Source organism: Schistocerca gregaria, chromosome 5, assembly GCF_023897955.1.
Source record: "Schistocerca gregaria isolate iqSchGreg1 chromosome 5, iqSchGreg1.2, whole genome shotgun sequence".
In the NCBI taxonomy this organism is placed as follows: Eukaryota; Metazoa; Arthropoda; class Insecta; order Orthoptera; family Acrididae; genus Schistocerca; species Schistocerca gregaria.
In genome coordinates, this window is record NC_064924.1 from 358,202,566 (window position 1) to 358,225,622 (window position 23,057).

Genomic DNA, 23,057 nt, shown 5'->3' on the forward strand with positions numbered 1-23,057 from the left:
TTGAAAATTTGGTCAGCTGCAAAATTGAAAATTTTTGTAATTAGTATCTTTTGGTTTAGAATAATTGACTCTATCAATTTTATATGGTTTTGGCTGTGCTAATATAAGTCAAAAACTTCAGTTAAGAGCTTATTATTATGTCCTGGTATCTACCACTAAACTGTCTCCTAGATACCGACAACAGTTTTATAAAAGTACACATCTGATAGAACATGTGTTTTCATTTGATACTGTCTTAACAGGAGGAGGCTTTCATCATTCAACAACTGACTAGGATAATTACATGTTTGTAAGTGGTGGAATTGACAAGACATCTGACATATCTGTGGAAGTCCATATTGAAAATGAGATGAAGTAGTTGTAGCTACAGTTATTACTGAAGTAATGAAGTAATAAGGACAGCAAAACAAGCACAAAGATTTCTTTAATTAGTGAACTAGTAAAGAGGTAATATGTCTCATCTAAAAATAAAAAAAAATAAAAATAATAAAAAAAGGGGGGGGGGGGGGGAATGAGGGATGCAAAACATTTACTTACAGGTGGGAGCATTTAGAGGAATTTTAGCTAAAATTTAAAACAATAATTGATCAAGCACTTAACAGCCACGTACGTAGTCAAACAGCTTTAATTGGAGGGGATCTCTGGTAGACAATTACTGTAAAGAAAGAAGTACTACTGCATTAATTAGTACAAAATAGTGGAACCCAAATAAATTTTAGCCTGATGTAAAGACTCTCGGCACGACAAAAATTAGTGTGCAGACAATTATGGATGAGACAGGCACTGAAATTGAAGACAGCAAAGCAACATTAAAGATGCTCAACTCCCTTTTCAATAGCTGCACTACAAAGGATGGTACACAAGTACTGCCCCAATGTAATTTTCGCATCACTGTAAACATGAATGATATAGGTGATGGTATCATTATTGTTGAGAAACAGATAAAATCACTTTAGGGCTTGATGGATTACAGTAAAGTTTCTATACAAATTTTGTCTCCAACTTAGCTACCATTTTAACAGTAATATACCATAAACCTTTAAACAAAAAACTGTGCCCAGTGGTTGGAAGAGAGCACAGGTTACAACCATCTGCAAGGGGGTAGTAGAAGTAAAATACAAAACTACTTTCCAGTCTCACTGACGCCCATCTATTCTAGAATCCTAAAGCATTTCCAGAGCTCAAATTTAAAATGGGATCTCAAACAGAATGACCTCCTCCATGACAATCAGCACGTATTCCAGAAACATTATCATCCAAAACTTAACTTGCATTTTTCTTTCATGTCATCCTGAAAAACATATATGAAGGCAATTAGGTAGATGCTGTATTTCTTGGCTTCCAAAATGAGTTTGCCTTGGTATCACACCAACATTTACTAATGAGAGTATGATAACACAGGATATAAAATAACATTTTGTAACCTGACTGAGAATTTCTGTGTAGGGAGGGCACAGCATGTCATCTTGGAAGGAGAGAAAATGACAAAAAGTAGAAGTAATTTCAACTGCACCACACGGAAGTGTATTGCTCCCCTGCTGTCCATATTCCATAATAAAGACATGGCAAGAGAATACTACTGCTAATCTAAGACTTTTGCAGATAATGGAGTTACATGTAACGTAGTACTGTCTCAAAAAAGCTGCACAAATATTCAGCAAGATCTTGATCAGATTTCAAAATTGTTCAGAGATTGGTATTTTGCTTTAAATTCACAGAAATGTAAAACTGCACACTTCATAAAATGTAGAACATTAGTATCCCATTACTACAGTACGAAGGAATCACAACTGGAATCAGTCAACTCATACAAATACACTAGTAAAACAATTTGAGATGATAATGTTATGAAATGATCACTTAAGCTCAGTTACAGGTAAATTAGATGGCAAAGTAAGGTTAATTGGCAGTTTACAAAGGACAATGGTTACAAAACCCTGTTATGCCCCATCTTAGGATATTGCTCAAGTTTATGGGATCATAGCAAATAAGACTGAAAGGGGATATAGAGTAGATACAATGAAGGGCAGCAAGAATAGTCATATGTTTGTTACACTGAAAGGAGAGCAGTATGGAAACGCTGAAAAATCTGAAATGGCGGACACATGAAGATAGATGCCAATTATCCCATAAAACACTAATCACAGGGTTTCTAGAGCCAGTGCAAAGTGATAAATCTGGAGCTATACTTTAGCTCCCTATGTACTGCTCCCAAAATGATCACAAAACAAGATTATGTTAATTGCAGCAACTGCAGATGCATTTATGCAGTGATTCTTCAAGCACACAGTCAGAATAGGAAGGATCTATAATATGTTGTACAATGCTAAGTATCACCTGGCATGCACTTCACAGTGGTTTGCTGGCAATGTACACTATATGATCAAAAGTATCCAGACACCTGGCTGAAAATGGCTTACAAGTTTGTAGCACCCTTCCTTCGGTAATGCTGGAATTCAATACAGTGTTGGCTCACCCTTAGCCTTGATGACAGCTTTGACTCTCACAGGCATACCTTCAGTCAGGTGCTGGAAGGTTTCTTAGGAAATGGCAGCCCATTCTTCACGGAGTGCTGCACTGAGGAGAGGTAGTGATGTCGGTCAGTGAGGCCTGGTGTGAAGTCGGTGTTCTATAGGATTTAAGTCAGGACTCTGTGTAGGCCAGTCCATTAAAGGGATGTTATTGTCATGTAACCACTATGCCACAGGTCATGCATTATGAACAGGTGCTCAATCATGTTGAAAGATGCAATCACCATCCCCGAATTGCTCTTCAATGGTGGAAAGCAAGAAAATGTTTAAAACACCAATGCAGACCTGTGCTGTGATAGTGCTACACAAAACAACAAGTCCCCTCTATGAAAAACATGATCACACTGTAACACCATAGCCTCCGAATTTTACCGTTGGCACTACACACACTGGCAGATGATGTTCACCTGGCATTTGCCATACCCACACCCTGCCATCGGATTGCCATATTGTGTACCATGATTCACCACTCCACATATATTTTTTCCACTGTTCAATCATCCAATGTTTATGCTCCTTACACCAAGCGAGGCATCGTTTGGCATTTACCATTGTGATGTGTAGCTTATGAGCAGCCGCTTGACCAAGAAATCCTAGTTTTCTCACATCCTGTCTAACTGTCATAGTACTTGCAGTGGATCTTGAAGCTGTCTGGAATTCCCGTGTGATGGTGTGGATATATGTCTGCCTACTATACATTTCGACCTCCTTCAACTGTTGGCGGTCTCTGTCAGTCAACAGACGAGGTTGTCCTGTACTCTTTTGTACTGTACATGTCCCTTCACGTTTCCACTTCACCATCACATTGGAAACAGTGGACCTGGGAATGTTTAGGAGTGTGGAAAACTTGCATACAGATGTATGACACAAGTAACACCGAATCACTTGACCACATTCGAAGTCTGTGAGTTCTGCAGAGTACCCCATTCTGCTCTCTCACGATGTCTATTGAATGCTAAGGTCGCTGATATGGAGCACCTGGCAGTAGGTGGCAGCACAATGCACCTAATATAAAAAACATTTGTTTTTGGGAGCATCCAGATACTTTTGTTCCCATAGTGTATGTAGCTGTTCATATATAAACAGCGAGAAGATGAAGTTAATAATATCTGCTTTTATCTAACTGGTTAAGGCAATCTGATCTGTGAAATTTTCTATAAATGAAGGAAAGTTATTGAAGCCAAGGCCAGTATAGATAGAGTACTGATGGGGTTTGTATGTTCACAGATGTAAGAAGAGGGAAGGAAATGAGAAATTACCTTATTCAATGAAGAATCTGATTATTTATCAGGAGTAATTTATAGGAACCATGGGAAACTTAGAACAAAATTACTGGACAAAGATTGAGCCCCAATTCTTTTAAAAATAAGCATTAACTACTGTCACACCATGTGCAGTTGTAAAACATTTTATAATGAAACAAGAAGTTATATTCTGGAAGGAGCAAAATGCTGAGTGCTTTTACAATACCCTATCTGGGTGTTAATTCATGCTTTCATTTCAAAAGGTAACTTCTCTGCAGGTAACAGAAATATTGAAGGAAAAGCTGTAGATGGTAGAAAAAAATACTACAACCCTTTCAGTTATCAAACATACACTTTGTAGATAAGTCTTAAAAATATAGGTAATATTCTTTGTGTCTTAAATTTTTGAATTCTATTTGTAATCAATTAAAATGTAACTACAGGAGATTCAGACTGGTCTTTCCTCTGTTTTCATGTCATCTGCATTTATTATTTTCCCTTGTTCTCTGTAGCATTTAGCAAAAAATAAAGCAAAATTGAAGATTTAATTTTCATTAATTCTTTCAGCTATGTTACATACATCAGTTCACTAATATGAGCTTATAGATCAATTTTCATCTATATGGAAGAATGTCTTACTTAGGTCCCTTATTTGGGAAGCAGTAGCACGCAGCTTGAGACACATCATGAAACTGATAAGCAAGTTCTGAAGGAATAACAGAGTTAATAATTGTTTAAAATCAATATGACATTGTGCTACAAATACCATTCACTACTGCAACATAGTGAAGATCATCCAATATAAAATTTTGCAGCAGCTGTACTGAAGCATTCACATCAAGCCATGAACTCAAAATATATTGTCCTCATCAAATGAACAACACACAATGAAAACCTACCTCAAGCACAGCATATTCATGGCCATGCTTATCACTGGCTCGGAAGAGTTCCCCATTGATTTCTCTTGTACGGAAGCGTAGCTGCAGATCAGTGGAGAAACTGTTGGGTTCAAAAGAGAGCACGTATTTTATGTAGCTCCCTGGGGCAAAACTTGTGGGTAGCACTGACCCAGTACAACGTGCCCCTGTGTGCCCTATACTGCATGGGCTTCGGTGCCTCTGTGTAGGACAGTTGCCTCTATTACTGTATGAAAAACCCGATGATCCCAGATCCAGTAGCTGTAACATTCAACAGTGAAACAGAAATCAAGGTACATAATACAAACACATTTAACAACCTAGGTATACTCATGAAAAACAGGCTGTGAACTTTTTGTGTATAAAAACATGCTATGTATCACTTCAGTTAAATGTATCTTCAGTCTTTCAGAAAGATGTGCCCTCTGGAAAGACTGGAAGAGTTAAAATTACACTCATCATAAATTTTACACTGCTTAGGGAGCTGATTATGGGTTACAAGTGTAAATATTTGGTACAAATCCCTTTGTTTAATTTCTAATACCTAAGTCTCTATCCTCAAAATAAATATAGTGTTACCCTTAGCCTCAGCACAGAAGCTTATTTCCTCTTACTTACCACTGATTGATTCTGTACTTGGCAAACTCTTTTGATTTCAAGATTAAATATTAGTTCAGGTACCAAAGTATACCCATATTACTCATATAACAATATTTTTCAACAAATGCTGAAGAAAAGAATATACAGAAAATTCAAGGTTCATCCACACCAGTAGAGTAAGCTCTAAAAAAAAGAGGTGTTCAAGTTAGAAGATATAAGTGATTAGTATCAGAATGCAACATCCTTTCACCATTCGGACTTCCAAATAAACTACAATCACTCACTTCATGTGATGAATAGCCTAATACGAAGGCTTGTATGAAGTATCATACAAGAATTTATATTAGGTTATCCATGACAAAAAGTAAGTGACTGAAGTCCACTTGTAAGTCTGAATGATGAAGGGATGCTGCATTCTGATAATATCCACTTATATTTGTTGATATGAAGAGGTTGGCCTTATTTGCAACATATGAGAAACATTTTGTTGTTGAGTGTTTCAAAGAGAATATCAGGGATTGACACAGTGAACTAGTGAATGAAATACAATAAAAAAAGATAAATTTGAGGTAAAATAGTTGTGAGAGCAGAAGAATAACTAGTCAAAACACAGCATAAATCTTTGGATATGATAGGTGGTATTAAAATAGACCAATGAAAGAAGGATCTGTAGAACTGTAATAAATTAAGTAGGCAGAAGAGAACAGACATATAAAAATTAGACTGACAGAAACTGTAAAATAGCAAAGCAGAAATGCAAAACTATAGAAGCACTCATGACTGTAGGAAAACTAAAGAAACCTTTGGAGGAAAGAGAAATGGTTTTTAAACACCATGACCTTACATGTCAGGCCAGTAATAAGTAAAGAGAGAAAATTGGAAAGATGGAACAAATGTATGAAAGGGTTTATAGAAAATAAATGTGAAGACAATATTATAAAATGAGTAGATGATATGGATAAAGACAAAATGGTTGTTGCAGTACTATAAGAATACTGCAGAACACTGATGACATACACTGATGAACAAAAACAATGTGATCTTGGACCATCGTGAATCTGGACATCACTTGGTGACTATGTGGGCATGTGATGCATCAAGGAAAATATATAGACGTGGCAGAAGCAAATGGGGAATCATTCTAGTGATGATAAGGAATGAAAGTCTGGAAATCCACTGGCACTGACTTTGACAAATGATAAACTGTTATCACCTGGTGCCAGGGAATAAGAATTTCAGAAATGACACAGATGGTCAGCTGTTAGTGTGCTACTGACATCAGCATCTGAGGAAAGTGGTTGAAGGACAATGAAACCACAAATAGGCAACAAGCTATTGGTCATTCATGCCTTGTCACAGAATGTGGAGGCTGAAGGTTTACCCAGCCTGTAAGGAAACATAGTCAGTGATCTGAGGCAGATCTGAAGAAAGAGTACAATCATCGTACTTTCATAAGTGTTTCCAAGCACTGCTGAACACTAGGGTTCTACAGCAGACAACCCTTACATGTATCCATGTTGACTCAAATGCATCATCAGTTTGACTGTAGTGGGCATAGAATCATCAATAATGGATGTGAAACAATGGAAATGTATCACCTTGATAAACAAATCATGTTTCTTGTTACATACAGTTTCTATTTATATTTGTACATGCTGTCATCAAAGTAAATGACTGCTCGAAATATGCACCATGCCATGGATCCATGCTGGTGGGATCAGTAGTATGATGTGGAGGTATTCACCTCAGTTCCAGCAGCACTACCATAGTAATCAAGGGCACCATGACAGTTCTGGACTATATGAACATTATTGTGGACTACCTGCATCCCTTCAAACTTGATGCCTTCTCTGGTGGTGATGGCATCTTCCAGCAGGATAAATGTGTATGTTAAAATGCCAGAAACATGCTATTATGGTGGGATGGTGGGAGGAGCATGATAGTGAACTCATGGTGATGACTTGGCCACCAAATTTGCCTAATATTAACTTGATGGAAGCCTTTTGGGGTGTGATCAGGCAACAGCTCTGCACCTAAAAGCCACTGGCCTCTAATTGATGGGACCTGTGTGCCCCTTGCATAGATATCTGGTGCCACATAACACCAGAAAGCTACCAAAGACTTGCTGAATCCATGCCACTCAGAACCACCACTGTTTGCCTTCCAAAGATGTACCCACAAGCTATTGAGCAGGTGGTCATAATGTATCAAATCATAAGTGTAAGTTTAAACAAGTCTCCTTGAAGTAGATGACACTCCTTCAGAATTATTAAGAACAATAGAAGAGCTAATCATGACAGAACAGTTAATCTGGTATGAAGGATACAGAAAAATTTCAAATACCATCAGATTTTTGAAAGAATGTTGACTGGAATGCACTCTTTGAAATTATTACATTATCAGGAATTAGACTCAGTGAGTGAAGAACTGTACAGATATTGTAATTGTGATATGGATTACATAAGACTTAGAATACTAACTGAATGGAATGGATACAGTCTTGGGGAGGGGGGGGGGGGGCAAGGGGGAGGGATGGGGGGGGGGGCAAGGTGAACATCAACACAAGTAAGTAAAATGTGGGTTTAAAGAGTAGTCAGTTTAAGTCAAGTGACACCGAATAATGTACATTGGGAAATGTAACATTAAAAGTAGTACGTAAGATTAACCATTGGAATAACAAAATAAATGAAAAGGAAGAAATATTAGAGTTTATCATTCTCTTGATGAGAAGGTACTAGTGATGATCACAAACTAAAATAAGGAGCCACCTCAGCATTAGCTTCAAATGATTTAGGGAACTATGGAAAATACAAATCTGGATAACAGGATGAAGAATTACAGTGTGATCCTCCCATATGGTGGCCCAGTGCATTACCATTGTGCCATTCCACTTGTTCCACTCCTTCCATTTGTTCCACTCCTAAATAACTGACAGTATCACTAGTAAACAGGATATACAAATTGAATTGACAATAATACAAAAAGCATTACAGAAAAAGAGGATACATTAACATCCAATATAAATTACATAAATTTAAGTTGTTACAAAGACATTTGTCAAAGTCTTTGTCTGTATTATAGTCATATACAGAAGTAAAGAGTGATGACAAAGAAGACAATAAACTCATTTGAAATGTGATACTAATGAAGAATGCTGAAGATCAGATGGACAGATAAATAATGAAGAGGTATTTAATTTAATCAGACAGAAAACAAATACATGGCACAGCTTAACCAGAAGAAGGGACAAACTGATAGAACACTTCATGAAACATCAGGCAATAGTCAATGTGGCTATGGAAGGAAATTTGTGGGACAAAAACTGTAGAGGGAGCCTAAGGCTTGACTACAGGTTTTAATGCATGTAGATACCTAGAACTGAATGAGATGTTAAACACCTTACTGTTTGGTTACATGAAGGACAGGTCAGCTACATGTGTCACAGAACTTTTGATGAGAGATATTTTATTAGCATTTGCACATGTGGTTAAGCACAGGACACAAGGTAGGAGAAGTAGTTCCCTTTGAAGTGAAGGTATACAAATAATTCCCTGGCACAACCATGGGCACCTGCATAACACACTGTATGCCAATCTGTTGATGGTCCACCTACAAGAAGCCTTCCTGATATCCCAAAACACCAACCCCTGATTTGGTTCAGGCTCACTGATAATATCTTCATGATCTAGCCTCAGAGCTAAGACTCCCTGTCCTCATTTCTTCACAACCTTAACACCTTCTCTCCCACCTGCTTCACCTGGTCCGCCTCTACCAAGTGGGCCATCTTCCTCTCTATGGCTCTATCCACACCTCTGCTCACATTAAACCCACCAACCACCAACAGTACCTGCACTTCAACAGCCGTCATCCCTTACATACCAAAAAGTTCGTCCATACAGCCTGCTCATCCACAGACAGTATTCTGCAATGACAAAAACTCCTTGCACTGTATGTTGAAGGTCCCACAAAGGCCTTCACAATCAGACAGTATCTTCGTATCGCCCAGACCGTCCATAAACATATTTCCCATGCCTTATCCCCACACACTATCAATCCTCCCACTACTTACAAGACCGCTACAAAGGAGTTCCACCTTCATCACCCAGTATCACCATAAACTGGAGCAACTGAACGATATCCTTTGTCAGAGCCATGTCATATGCCAGCTCTGCTGCATTCATTGCACAGCTTTTTACACTAGTATGAGCACTGCTTTTTATATTGTACAACTACCACCTGGCCATCCACCAGGATGAATGGCTGCTGCCAAACTGTGGCCAAGAGCAAAGTGGATCATCTTGTGGCACAACATGCACCTGAACATAACATGCTTGATTTTTAATGGCTGCTTCACAACACAGGCCATTTGAATCCTCTCCTCCACCATCAGCTTTGCTGTACGGTGCAGATAGGAGTTGTCCTTACAACACATTCTCCACTCCTGTAATCATTCTGGCCTGAATCTCATGTAAGATATTGCTCCGTATCCTCCATCCAACAGTTTCCGCCCCCTCTGTCCTATCACCTCCTCCCAGTTCATGTCCTGTCACCTCCATTGTATGCTGCTCCCTGCCAATAAGCCTTACAGGCTTTTTCCCTCTCTTCTCCTCTGCTTTCCCACCCCCTGTGCCTCCTGATGTTGCACCTGTCAGCCTTGTCCTACCTCCTTCTAGTCCCTTCATGCTCCACCAGACAGCACTCTTCTCTCCCCCACCCATACCCTGCTATCCCCATCCCTTCCCTATTACCCTCCAGATTGCTCCTTTCATTCAGTACTGTATTTGCAATGCCTGCCCGTCAATTTCTGTGAATATATCACTGGTTTTCTTTCTTACTAAAGAAGATTTTGGCTGAAAGTTCAGTGTGCAACAGGCTTTTTGTTGTGCCAGTCTGTAACTGAGCATGTCATATTTATGGTGTGAAGCAATCTATCTTTTTCGTAGTTGTTAATATGAAGAAATATTAATACCACAACATTGAATATGCTGACAAAGTCTATTGCATGTATTTATGGCCAACAAAATGTCATAGTAGTTTTGCATGCATGAAGAGACTTAAAAAGCCGCATCAAACCAGTCTTCAGAACAAAGGTGAAGAAGCCAACTGCAACAAGAAAAAACTGTAACTTATAATATGTAAAGATTCCCTCAAGTGTCACCAGGAAAGTATATGCAACAAAGAAATAATACCTATTCAACATTTGACCAGTTTCTATCAACATCAGCAAAGGACATGAGTTGAGCAGACCATTTTAGAATTCTAGAAAACTGCTCAAAGCTTTAGAAAGCTCCAGAATGTGTGATTTCAGTGTTGAATATTTGCAGCAGTCATTCTTGGAATTTGAGACACACAGTTTTCTTTAGGATATGTACAACACAGACCTTACCTTCACAAAAACTTGCCCCAACGGAAAGGAGACTGATGTTTATAATCATCAAGAACATTTTATATTTATAATTATGAATATTTTGCACAGAAGGCCTACTTTAGTTTCATCTATGACTATGGCATAACAGGGGTGCAGTTGCACCAACTATGTTTTCTGACTTCATACGGTGAGCATGTAATGACATGTTTGTTATAGAATGTTCAAACCATAACAGAACACTAGAACTGTGTGTGAAATGTTTAACTTGGAAATAATAAGCATGCACAGCAGCTGAGAACCTAAAGAAAATACATTTAAAACACAGGAAAGGCAACCACCCATCTATGGCAGATTGCCATAAGGAGCACAGAAACATGTAACAGAAAGCAGTATTCACACAATCTTTCAAACAGTAGCTCTTTTTCTAAAACACACACACACACACACACACACACACACACACACACACACACACACACACACACACACACACACACACAGTCCTTGCCCATGGCAAGATTAATTATTGATAACTGATTATTGAAAGCAGATTCCTGTATTGAAAGCAGATTCCTGAGCTGATGGAAGTGGGGAGGGGGGAGGGAAGGATGCATGGAGGGGATAGCAGGAAAGAGGCAGGTCTATGGACAGGTGACTTATCAGTCACAAAACAAGATGAAAACGGTACAAGAGTACAGAAGGTACAGCAAACAGAGATGTCACAAGAGGGAGAGAAGGGTAACTGAGTGGGGAAAGGGAGGGGGGCAAAGAGAGAAAGGTGAAGATGGAGAAAGGGAGGGGCCTAGAGAAGAGAGAGGAGTTGAAAAGGGAAACGAGGAGAGGGAGAGAGGGAGAGAGAGAGAAGGAGAAGGGGGGGGGGCAGAGAGAGAGAGAGAGAGAATACTGTAACCACGTGGGGGGAGGGGAGTGTGGTGGGAGATGGCAGTGTACAGTCTGTGCAGAGATGGAGTGGTGTGGATGGATGAAAGAAGGGAAAAGGTGAGATCAGACAGTGGGAAAAGTTTAGCAAAGGTTTAGGCAAAGGGGGTTGCAAGATCACAAGATATTTCAGAGAGACAATTCCCATTTGTGTAGCTCAGAGAAACTTGCGCTAAAAGGAAGTATCCAAATGGTGAGTGTAGTGAAGCAACTGTTGAAGTTATGAAAATGTCAGGTAGGAGCAACAGACAATTTATCAGAAAATTTATCCTTAAAGAGTGCTGTGAAATAATTAGAAGACCAGTAATATCGACCAAAATGAATTTTACTCACAATGACTGTGTGAACCTGAATATAAATTTTATGGAATTATCTCTGTGTGGACTTGAAAAGAAATTTTATAGTATTTTCTGAGAAGTATTGCCTAACCACAGGTAATCCAAATTGTGTTGTTGTCATTGTAATTTTCAGTCCAAAGACTGGTTTGATTAAGTTCTGTACACTTATCTGTCCTGTGCAAGTTTCATCATCTCTGCATAACAACTACAATAAACATCCATCTGAACCTGCTTGCTGTATTAACCTGCCACACTGCCCTCATTTTAGTTGAACTGAGTCGTAAAGTTCTTTTATTCTTAATTCAATTCAGTATCTCTTTGCTGAATATACAATTACCTACATAATCTTCAGAATTCTTCTAAGAAAAAAAAAGCTGTTCTTTGCTTTTTAGTTCCATTTATTATTTGCAGGTTAACTTTCATGTAACACTATATTCAACATAAACACTATCAGAAAAAAAACTACAAACACTACATTCACTAGTAACATATTTCTCATTTCCTGGTGCTCTGTTATAAAGAACCCCACATTCTCCAAAATGAAATCATCAGTTCACATGTGTTACACCAGATGTAAGAATGACACACACTATAAATTTAAAAAATCTGTCCCTGGTACTGAGAGGTGCTAAGAAAGCTGATGTAAAAATCTGCACCCTTGTTTCCACTGATCTTAGAAACATAAGGAGTAGCGAATCCGCTTTCAGAACTAAACTACACATATTTATCTAAAATCATGGATACTAATCTGCTGAGGAATTTGTGAAAGAGAGCTTACCAAAGAAAAGCTATAGCTAAACTGTTTCATAACTGTTGAAGTATTTTATGTAAATCAGGTTATTTTCATTTAGTCATTTTGTTGTGTGCTTGCCTCTATAGCTGAACAGTCAGCATGGCAGACTGCTATGCTGAGGACCCGGGTCAGGTCCAATAATGCCAGGAATTTTTTCTTGGTGGGAAGACTTGAATAAGTAGCATGGGCTCCAGCTGAAAACAGCTGGGAGAGTGATGTGCTGATCCATGCGTATCCATCAGGCATTCAAATGATGCCACTGGCTGAGGATGACATGGCAGTTGGTCAGTCCCAATGTGCCCATCTGGGGCCAGAATGGTGGAGCTTATGAGGTAATGATTGCGTAGTGTGGATATATATTTTTGTTTATAGAGAAATGCAGTTGAGGAGGTACTTGAATAAGAAGTATCGGCTCCAAGATTTACAAAGCTAACAACAGCTTGGAGAGTGTTGTGCTGATCCCACACCCCTCCATAACACATCCAAATGACACCACTGGTAGAAGAAACACATGTTGTTGGTCGGTCCCAATTACAAGGGTGGTATGAAAAGTTCTTGCAATCACCACAAGAGGTCAGCACTAGCGCAATGAGTTGTTCACATGATATTCATTGGACTGCTGCCTGTAAACACGTGCCACATCAGTGCTCTTAGAAGAGAGCTGTGGCAGTGATGTGGCTCTGCTGTCGTTCCCACGTAGTGACTTGCGAAGACGGAAAAAAATTTCCAGAATACACTGCGATACTCTGTTCCTTCATATTCAACTGTTGACAAGTGGACAAATATATTTAAATTTGGTCGAGAGAGCTTAGATGAAGATCCGCACAGTGATTGGCCAAGATGTGTCACTACTACAGAAACCATTGCAAAAGTGCATAAAATGGTCATGGAGGATCGCCTATTGAAAGCATGTGAAATTGCTCATACTTTAAAGATATCATATGAAAGTGTGTATCACATTTTAACCGAAGAATTAGGAATGAAAAAATTATCTGCAAGATGGGTGCCGCGACTCTCGACGTGTGCCCACACACATGTGCAGTTGCCATTGCAAAATTACAAAAACTAAGTTGAGAATAGTTTCCACACCCACCATATTCACCTCATATGGCTCCACCAGACTTTGATCTCTTCCCAAAACTGAAAATTTTTCTTGGTAGATGAAGATTCATTTCAAACGATGAATTGATAGCCAGAGTTGACAACTATTTTGCAGGTCTGGAGGGCACTCATTTTCGAGATGGTATCAAGACTCTGAAACATCATTTGACCAAGTGCATTAAGCTACAAGGAGACTACATTGAAAAAAAACAAAGGTTTCAGTGATGTAAGTACTTTTTTTCTATTCCGTTCCAAGAACTTTTCAAACCACCCTTGTAACCAGAATGGCAGAGCTGATGAGCTTACCTTTGTGCAGTATACGTACATATTTTTGCTAACAGAAAAATGCTGTTACTGAATAGAAGATTTAAAATTGTAGGCTCTCCTTCAAAAACTATTAGTGTACAAAGCCATAAGCTTGTTTTTCTGACAGAAAACTGAGAATTTCTGATCTTCACTTTCTGTATCAAAGTAAAGGAAAAGTAGTATGTGAATATGGACTGGGGGTAAGGAATTAAAGAGGAAGCTGCCTGGTAGATTAATGCATAGAGCATAAACTATTCACCACTAAAATTTGGTTCAAGAATCATGAAAGAAGGTTCTATATGTGGGAGAGACCTGGAGGTCTCAGGTCAATTATATAATGGCAAGACAGAGAATTAGGAACAGGATTTGAAATTGTAAGACATTTCCAGGGGCTGATGTGAACTCTGACCACAATTTATTGGTTATGAACTGTAGATAAAATGTGAAGAAACTACAAAAAGTAGGAATTTAAGGTGATAGGACCTGGATAAAGGAAAAGAACCAGAGGTTGTTGAGAGTGTCACAAAAACAGAGAGTTAAGGAATGATTGACAAGAAGAGGGGAAAGGAAAACAGTAGAAGAAGAATGGGTAGCTTTAAGAGATGAAATAGTGAAGGCAGCAGAGGATCAAGTAGATAAGAAGATGAGGGCTAGTAGAAATCCTTGTGTAACACAAGAGATATTGAATTTAATTGATGAAAGGAGAAAGTATAAAAATGCAGAAAATGAAGCAGGCAAAAAGGAATACAGGTCTCAAAAATGAAACTGACAGGAAGTGCAAGATGGATAAGCGAGAATGGCTAGAGGACAAATGTAAGGATGCAGAACCTTACCTCACTAGGGGTAAGATAGATGCCCCCTACAGGAAAATTAAAGGGACCTTTGGAGAAAAGAGAGCCACCTAGACAAATATCAAGGGTTCAGGTGGTAAACCAGTCCTAAGAAAAGAAGGGAAAAGCAACGAAGGGAAAGCAGTAGGGTGGAAGGGGTACAAAAAGGGTCTACACAACGGCAGTGTACTCAATATTATGGAAACGGAAGAGGATGTAGATGAAGATGAGATGGGAACTATAACACTGCATAAAGAATTTAACAGAGCGCGATGAGACCTAGGTCAAAACAAGGCCCTGAGAGTAGACAGCATTCTGTTAGAGCTACTGATAGCCTTGGGAGAGCTGGCCATGACAAAATTCTTCTGCCTGGTGAGCAAGATGTATGAGACAGGAGAACAACCCTCAGACTTCAAGAAGAATATAATAATTCCTATTCCAAAGAAAGCACGTACTGCCAGGTGTGAAACTTATCGAACTATCAGTTTAATAACTCACAGTTGCAAAATATTAACATGAATTCTTTACAGATGAATGGAAAAACTGGTAGAATGTGACATTGGAGAATATCAGTTTGGATTCCATATAAATGTAGGAATATGTGAGGCCATATTGACCCTTCAACTTATCTTAGAAGATAGGTTAAGGAAAGGCACACCTACATTTATAGCATTTGTAGACTAAGGAAAACTTCTGACAATGTTGACTGGAATACTCTCTTCCAAATTATGAAACTGGCAGGGGTAAAATACAGGGATCAAAAGGCTATTTACAACTTGTACAGAAACCACATAGCAATTATAAGAGTCGAAGGCATGACAGGGAAGCAGTGGTTCAGAAGGGAGTGAGACAGGGTTGTAGCCTATCACCATTGTTATTCAATATGTATATTGAGCAAGCAGTAAAGGAAACAAAAGACAAATTTGAAGTAGAAATTAAAATCCAGGGGAAGAAATAAAATCCTTGATGTTCATCGATGACATTGTTATTCTGTCAGAGACAGCAAAGGACTTGGAAGAACAGTTGAACAGAGTGGGCATTGTCTTGAAATGAACATCAACAAAAGCAAAAAAAGGATAAAGGAATGCAGCTGAATTAAAGCAGGTGATGCTGAGGGAATTAGAAAAGGAAATAAGACACTTAAAGTAGTAGATGAGTTTTGCTATTTGCGGAGCAAAATAACTGATGATGGTTGAAGTAGAGAGGATAAAAAAACATAGACTGGCAATGGCAAGGAAATTTTTTTTTAAAATTATTTGTATGGAGTGTAGCCATGTATGGAAGTGAAACATGGATGATAAACAGTCTACAAAAGAAGAGAATAGAAGCTTTTGAAATGTGGTGCTAGAGAAAATGCTGAAGATTAGATGGGTAGATCATGTAACCAATGAGGAGGTATTGAATAGAATTGGGGAGAAGAGAGATTTGTGACATAACTTGACTAAAAGAAGGGACACAATCTGAGGCATCAAAGGATCTCCAATTAAGTATTGGAGGGCAGCATGGAGGGTAGAAACTGTAGAGGGAGACCAAGAGATGAATACACTAAGCATGTTTAGAAGGGCGCAGTGTGCAGTAGTTACCTGGAGATGAAGAGACTTCCACAGGATAGGGTAACATGGAGAGCTGCATCAAACCAGTCTTTGGAATGAAGACCACAACAACAATAATCATGTATCTGTTACTGGTAAGAGAAGTACTACTAGTACAACCTTGTATTTCATTATTATGTAAACTGAAGCAATGAAAATGTCCAAAAACTGATTGCTATATGGACAGCAAATAAACGGTACAAAAACAGCTAAGCCTACCATACTGTTCTGAACAAGTGACTACTTAAGATACAATAATCATTTATTGTTTTATTTGTAATTTTATAGTATCTGTTGAGCAGTAAATTGTAACTCAATATATACGGAAATATATCTCATCATAATCTTGAAATGTTCTACATCACTGCTTTTCTTGATCTACCCAAACTGACATTCACCCAGATCATCAGCCACCAGTCATTCTGTTAGTTAACTCTTAAGGATTTCTTAGCAGATCTGCCATCACATCACATTTTATAAATCTTACAAGATTTCTTCAAGGTAACTCCTTCATATTATCAGGTGGTGGCTGCTGGTTACTCCTGAAAGAAGAAAGCTGTTTACTTGCCAGTAGTAACCAGCATTCATCACCTGTTGATGTCAATCAGTTATCTTTAAGAAAGACTGTGAATTTACAAAACATGCTCTACTGGCAGACCACATCCAGCATACTGGATAGGACAGAATTATTATGGTTGTTTTTCACAAGGAACTAAGTTATTGTGACAGGTTGTCATCTACTCTAGGTGTCTGGTTTTGATTTTGGTTGTTCAGGTTCAGTGTTCTGCCAAATTCTTATCACATTCTTGAATTACCAATCTCATATTTAACCACTCATTTTCTTTTTCACTCTCATTAAGCTTATATTCACCTTTCAAGACCAAGAGCAATGAACTGTTCATTTCTTGACAATCACCTCATCAACTTTCTCCTTATATCCTATCAAGATTTTAATTTCTTTCACATTTATCTTTCACCTTGGTTTGTTGCATTACTCCAGCATAAGGTCAGTCAACTAACATGAGTTTCTGAAACTAAGGATCATCAAAACAAGATGTCAGTCTTGCCAATATTCACTTCTAGCATTGCAATTGGTAATGGTTTATTATTTACAAAGTAATAAAAATAGAAGAAAGATGAAAACACAATTCTAAAGCTATTTACAAAACAGGAACTGTAATGAAGTGTGATTTTAGTATGAAATTTAACCCATTCTTATAGTTTAGCAGGTCTTATTTAGACAACAAAAAAGGTTACAAGTGAAACATAGGCCTCTTATTCCTGAATAAAAATTTATAAAATCAGTATCTTGTCCCAGTCTGCACTGCATCTTGCTAATTTAAGCTGAACATTTGAAAAAATTCCAGTATTTTTTTAAAAAAAATTATGCAACTGAATGACTAATGAAAAACAATATTTCTTACCTGCCTATTGTAATAAATATTTCTAATACATCCACTGAAACTTTTTGTAAAAGGAGCTCCATGCCAATGGAACATCTGTGGGTCAAACTCTTGTCTGTGGCAGCCACCTATCTGAAGTGGGTCATTAACATTCAAGTATTCACTGAAAGGTGGTACAACACCTTCAGCCTGACAGATTGTGTAATCATATTTTGATAAGCTTCCATCCTCTTGCTCAGTAATATCCGCAAATTTACAGAAGTCCAGCACCATTCGAACACTCTGCAAACTCAAGAGTTTTCCACAGTTTCATATTCATGTAATGAAAAGTTCATTTGGAAATTGGTACTCAGATGCACAGACCTTATAAGCAAAATACATCACCAAAACTTTCCTTTATGAGTAAACACTTTCAGTTAATTACATTGGTATAAGAAAAATTATGCTCATTTTATATTCATATTTTTCCTGCTATGATGTTCATTCCAAAAAGAAATACCTCCCACACTACATATTTCATATTTGACTGAATTATTTCACCATGTACTCAAGAAATAGAATATTATCTAGTCCCCCACAGACTTTCATAAGATGGCACTTTACAGAGGCTTCATTATAAGTATGTTTAATTTTATATTCACACATAATGGACTTAATTCTTTCTCATTATATGTGATTCGTTAAGAAAATAAAATTAGAAAAGAGAGGTTAAGTGTGGTTGCGGGTGGAGGGCAAGGGCCGTGTGGGGAAGATATGTCATGGAAGAGATTATTGTAATATGAGATCCAAATATAGTTTTTACAAGACATTTATATTCTTGTATAAAACTTGGAACAAGTCCACTATTTGACAGCAAAATGGAATGCAAGAGAAACACTGCTGTTATAAATGAGGAAGTTGTGTATCAAAATAAACTATAACCGATTTGTAAGTGTTTACCATCAATTAGATTTCTGCACCCATGGTCTAGGGTTTGCATCTTTCATTAGTAATCAAAATTTCCTAATGTCAGGTTCGAAACCCGTCAATGCTTAAATTTTGATTAATACACAGCATTGGTGGCCAAAGACTCCCAGCATAAGAAGTCACTCTCTTTCTGTCAATGGACTTGTCAAAGAAGGCAGAGGGGTGGACAGAGTTTCAGGGCAGTCTCTTGTCCTTGGTGTGGGAAACTGCCCCTAGAGGTGGAATAATCAGCAATGACAAAGGCATGAGGATGCAGAAGACAATGGAAACCACTGCATTAACGACACATGACATGTAACCACAGGACATGTGGCCTGTAACTGAAAAAATGTCACAATGATCTCTCCTTTGGCAAAAGATTCCAGAATAGTCCCCCACTCAGATGTCTGGCAGGGGACTGCCAAGGGGGAGACAACCATCAGAAAAAGACTGAATAGCCAACGAAAGGACAATAATGTCAGAAGCCTGAACGTAGCAGGGAAGCTAGAAAATTGAATAACGGAAATGCAAAGGCTCAAGCTACACTCCTGGAAATGGAAAAAAGAACACTTTGACACCGGTGTGTCAGACCCACCATACTTGCTCCGGACACTGCGAGAGGGCTGTACAAGCAATGATCACACGCACGGCACAGCGGACACACCAGGAACCACGGTGTTGGCCGTCGAATGGCGCTAGCTGCGCAGCATTTGTGCACCACCGCTGTCAGTGTCAGCCAGTTTGCCGTGGCATACGGAGCTCCATCGCAGTCTTTAATACTGGTAGCATGCCGCGACAGCGTGGACGTGAACCGTATGTGCAGTTGACGGACTTTGAGCGAGGGCGTGTCGTCTTCAGCGATGAGAGTCGCTTCTGCCTTGGAGCCAATGATGGTCGTATGCGTGTTTGGCGCCGTGCAGGTGAGCGCCACAATCAGGACTGCATACGACCGAGGCACACAGGGCCAACACCCGGCATCATGGTGTGGGGAGCGATCTCCTACACTGGCCATACACCTCTGGTGATCGTCGAGGGGACACTGAATAGTGCACGGTACATCCAAACCGTTATTGAACCCATCGTTCTACCATTCCTAGACCAGCAAGGGAACTTGCTGTTCCAACAGGACAATGCACGTCCGCATGTATCCCGTGCCACCCAACGTGCTCTAGAAGGTGTAAGTTAACTACCCTGGCCAGCAAGATCTCCGGATCTGTCCCCCATTGAGCATGTTTGGGACTGGATGAAGCGTCGTCTCACGCGGTCTGCACGTCCAGCACGAACGCTGGTCCAACTGAGGCGCCAGGTGGAAATGGCATGGCAAGCCATTCCACAGGACTACATCCAGCATCTCTACGATCGTCTCCATGGGAGAATAGCAGCCTGCATAGCTGCGAAAGGTGGATATACACTGTACTAGTGCCGACATTGTGCATGCTCTGTTGCCTGTGTCTATGTGCCTGTGGTTCTGTCAGTGTGATCATGTGATGTATCTGACCCCAGGAATGTGTCAATAAAGTTTCCCCTTCCTGGGACAATGAATTCACGGTGTTCTTATTTCAATTTCCAGGAGTGTAAATACAGCAGGGGTCAGTGAAGTGAAATGGAAAGAAGAGAATGATTTCTGGTCAGATGAGTATAAAATAGGGGAATATCAACAGCAGTACAAAATGTTACAACAGGAGTAGGACTCATTATGTTAGAAAGATAGGGCAGACAGTGTGGGAAGAGTTCAGTGATAGGGTTGTTCTTATGAGAATCAACAGCAAACCAAGATTGACAACAATAAAACAGGTATACATGCTGGCATCACAAGCAGAAGATGTAGAGATAGAAAAAGTATATGAGGATACTGTACAGATAATTCAATACATAAAGTAAGATATGTACTAGGGAAAGGCTGAGAGATACAGAAAGGTTTCAGTTAGGTTACATCATGGTCAGGCAGATGTTCTGATATCAGATATTGGATTGTAAGGCATACTCAGGAGCAGATACAGACTCAGATCACAATAAACACCGCTGTTCCACTTTTATTGTTTACCTTTAATTTTGTGGCCAGCTTGGCTTGGGTCAAATGGTTTAAACAAAAGCTTAAAATCAGGCAAAGCAAGATTACACAGTTTACTACTTCCAAAGAATGTGCAATGATGGAAGAAGTATTAGTAGCTGTGGAAGAATTCTTCACACAAACAAAAATACTAATTGGAAATTTTAACCTTGACTACGTAATCAACACTGATCAACTGGACTGTCAATATCAATCAATGTACAGTAGGTCTCTCTCAGAGAAAGGGGTGAGAACCATTCTCATGCAGAGAAAAGATTTAAACAAGACAAGTCATTCGTGCACAGCACAGTACACTCTAACTCTAACTGCATCAGGACAGGGCATCCCATTTTTTTGTCTTTTTTTTTTACATATTCTGGAAACGCCAGGAAAATTTGGCCCTAATGTTCAGAAAGAGTGGATGAATTAACTCTCAAATTTAAAAGTGTAATTGTGTCCTATACAAAATGAGGGAAGTTCATGAAACTGGCGTACGAAGACTTTTTAAAATCTGTGATTCTTCCATACATGGGAGGGGAAAAATTTCTACAGTCCTGTGCAAGTTTCATCATCTCTATGTAAGAACTATATTAAACATCCATCTGAAACTGCTTACTGTATTTACCTGTCACATTGCCCTCATTTTAGTTGAACTGAGTCATAAAGTTATTTTATTCTTAATTAAATTCACTATGTCTTTGCTAAATATCCAATTACCTACATAAACTTCAGCATTCTTCCAAGATAACATATTACAAAAACATCTGTTCTTTGTCTTTTTGTACCATTTATTACTTGCAGGTTAACTTTCATTTAAGACTATATTGCACATAAACACTAACAGAAAAAAATTACGAACACTTACAATTACATTCGCTAGTAACATATTTCTCATTTCCTTCTGCTCTGTTATAAAGAATACTACATTCTCCAAAACTAAATCTGCAGTTCACATGCATTACACTAGATGTAAAATTGACACACACTATATACTGAAGAGGTCTGTCCCTGGTGCAGAGAGCACCAGACTTATCTGACCGTATACGATCACATCTTCGTGGATGAGAGGAAAGCTTGCACCTGCACCTTAAAAGTTATCCCACCAAAGTGTACTCCACTTTGTCAGCCTTATAATGTATATTTTTACTGACAGGTTAAAATGTTCATGAAGAAAATTCAGAATACTCCGATTTGTTGAAGACCAAGAGAGCAATTGCATCCAGGGATGATTCCATAAAACTACACTCATTAATTTTGTATCAATTCAGGGCACCAACTTTTTTTTAATATAACTAATATGCATGGTTTGCATCAAAGTTAACGGATGAAAGAAAAACGTTTTTGAATGTAAATAGATAATGTTTTCCTGTATCGCTCTTAAAACTCCATGCGCTTGCAAGATTTAGCTTTTATGAAATGTGCCTGGTGCTGTAAAACATTGCGTTTTTGTTGATTTTAAGAGAAATATAATCCAGATTTCTGTTGTGACATAGCAAGCAATGCAGGTGATATCAAGTAAGATTTTGTAATAATGATGTGAAAATTACATCACTACAGCAAAATTGAATGTTTCTTAATAATTTCATACAATGTACACTGTTTGTTGATATTCTGGAAAATAAATTGGAAAAATGGTGGACTATTCTGATTAAAAAAAAAGAAAAGAAAAAAAAAACCATGAAAGGGACCCAAACATGGTACCTTCAGTGTAGCAGCTGCACCACACACACCTGGTTGGAACATGGCATATTACAGCATGCAGTGAACTTTCTCAAAAACCAAGGCCCGTAACTAAAATAGGGGATAGCCTCATACTCAGTGCATGTCCCTCAAAATCCTTTATGTACAATTCTGATGGCCCACCGGCAAGACTAAATGGCTGCATTGAAAATGTGAAAAAATAGAAAAAGTAATAATTGTCAGAAGGACTGACTCAGCATAGAGGTAAGTCAATGAAACCTTTGGTGAATCTCAAAGTATGGGTGGTAACGTTAAGAGGGCAATGGCAATTCCACTGTTAAATGGAGAGTAGAGAGTGGATAGGTGGAAAGAGTACATTGAGGGCATCTATGAGGGGAAAGATTTGTCTGATGTGATAGA

The 23,057-nt window shown here is 38.7% G+C and overlaps 1 protein-coding gene across 1 annotated transcript in view; it reads right to left on the reverse strand.

The window, feature by feature from the left end:
• Nucleotides 1-23,057, reverse strand: part of LOC126273342 (neural-cadherin-like) — a 597,074-nt gene that overhangs the window by 129,361 nt on the left and 444,656 nt on the right. Inside the window, exons 18-19 of the mRNA XM_049976888.1 lie at nt 17,984-18,244; nt 4,675-4,953 (exon numbers count right to left, since the gene is read on the reverse strand). Coding sequence (XP_049832845.1) covers nt 4,675-4,953; nt 17,984-18,244 — 540 coding nt within the window. The remainder of the gene's footprint in view (nt 1-4,674; nt 4,954-17,983; nt 18,245-23,057) is intronic.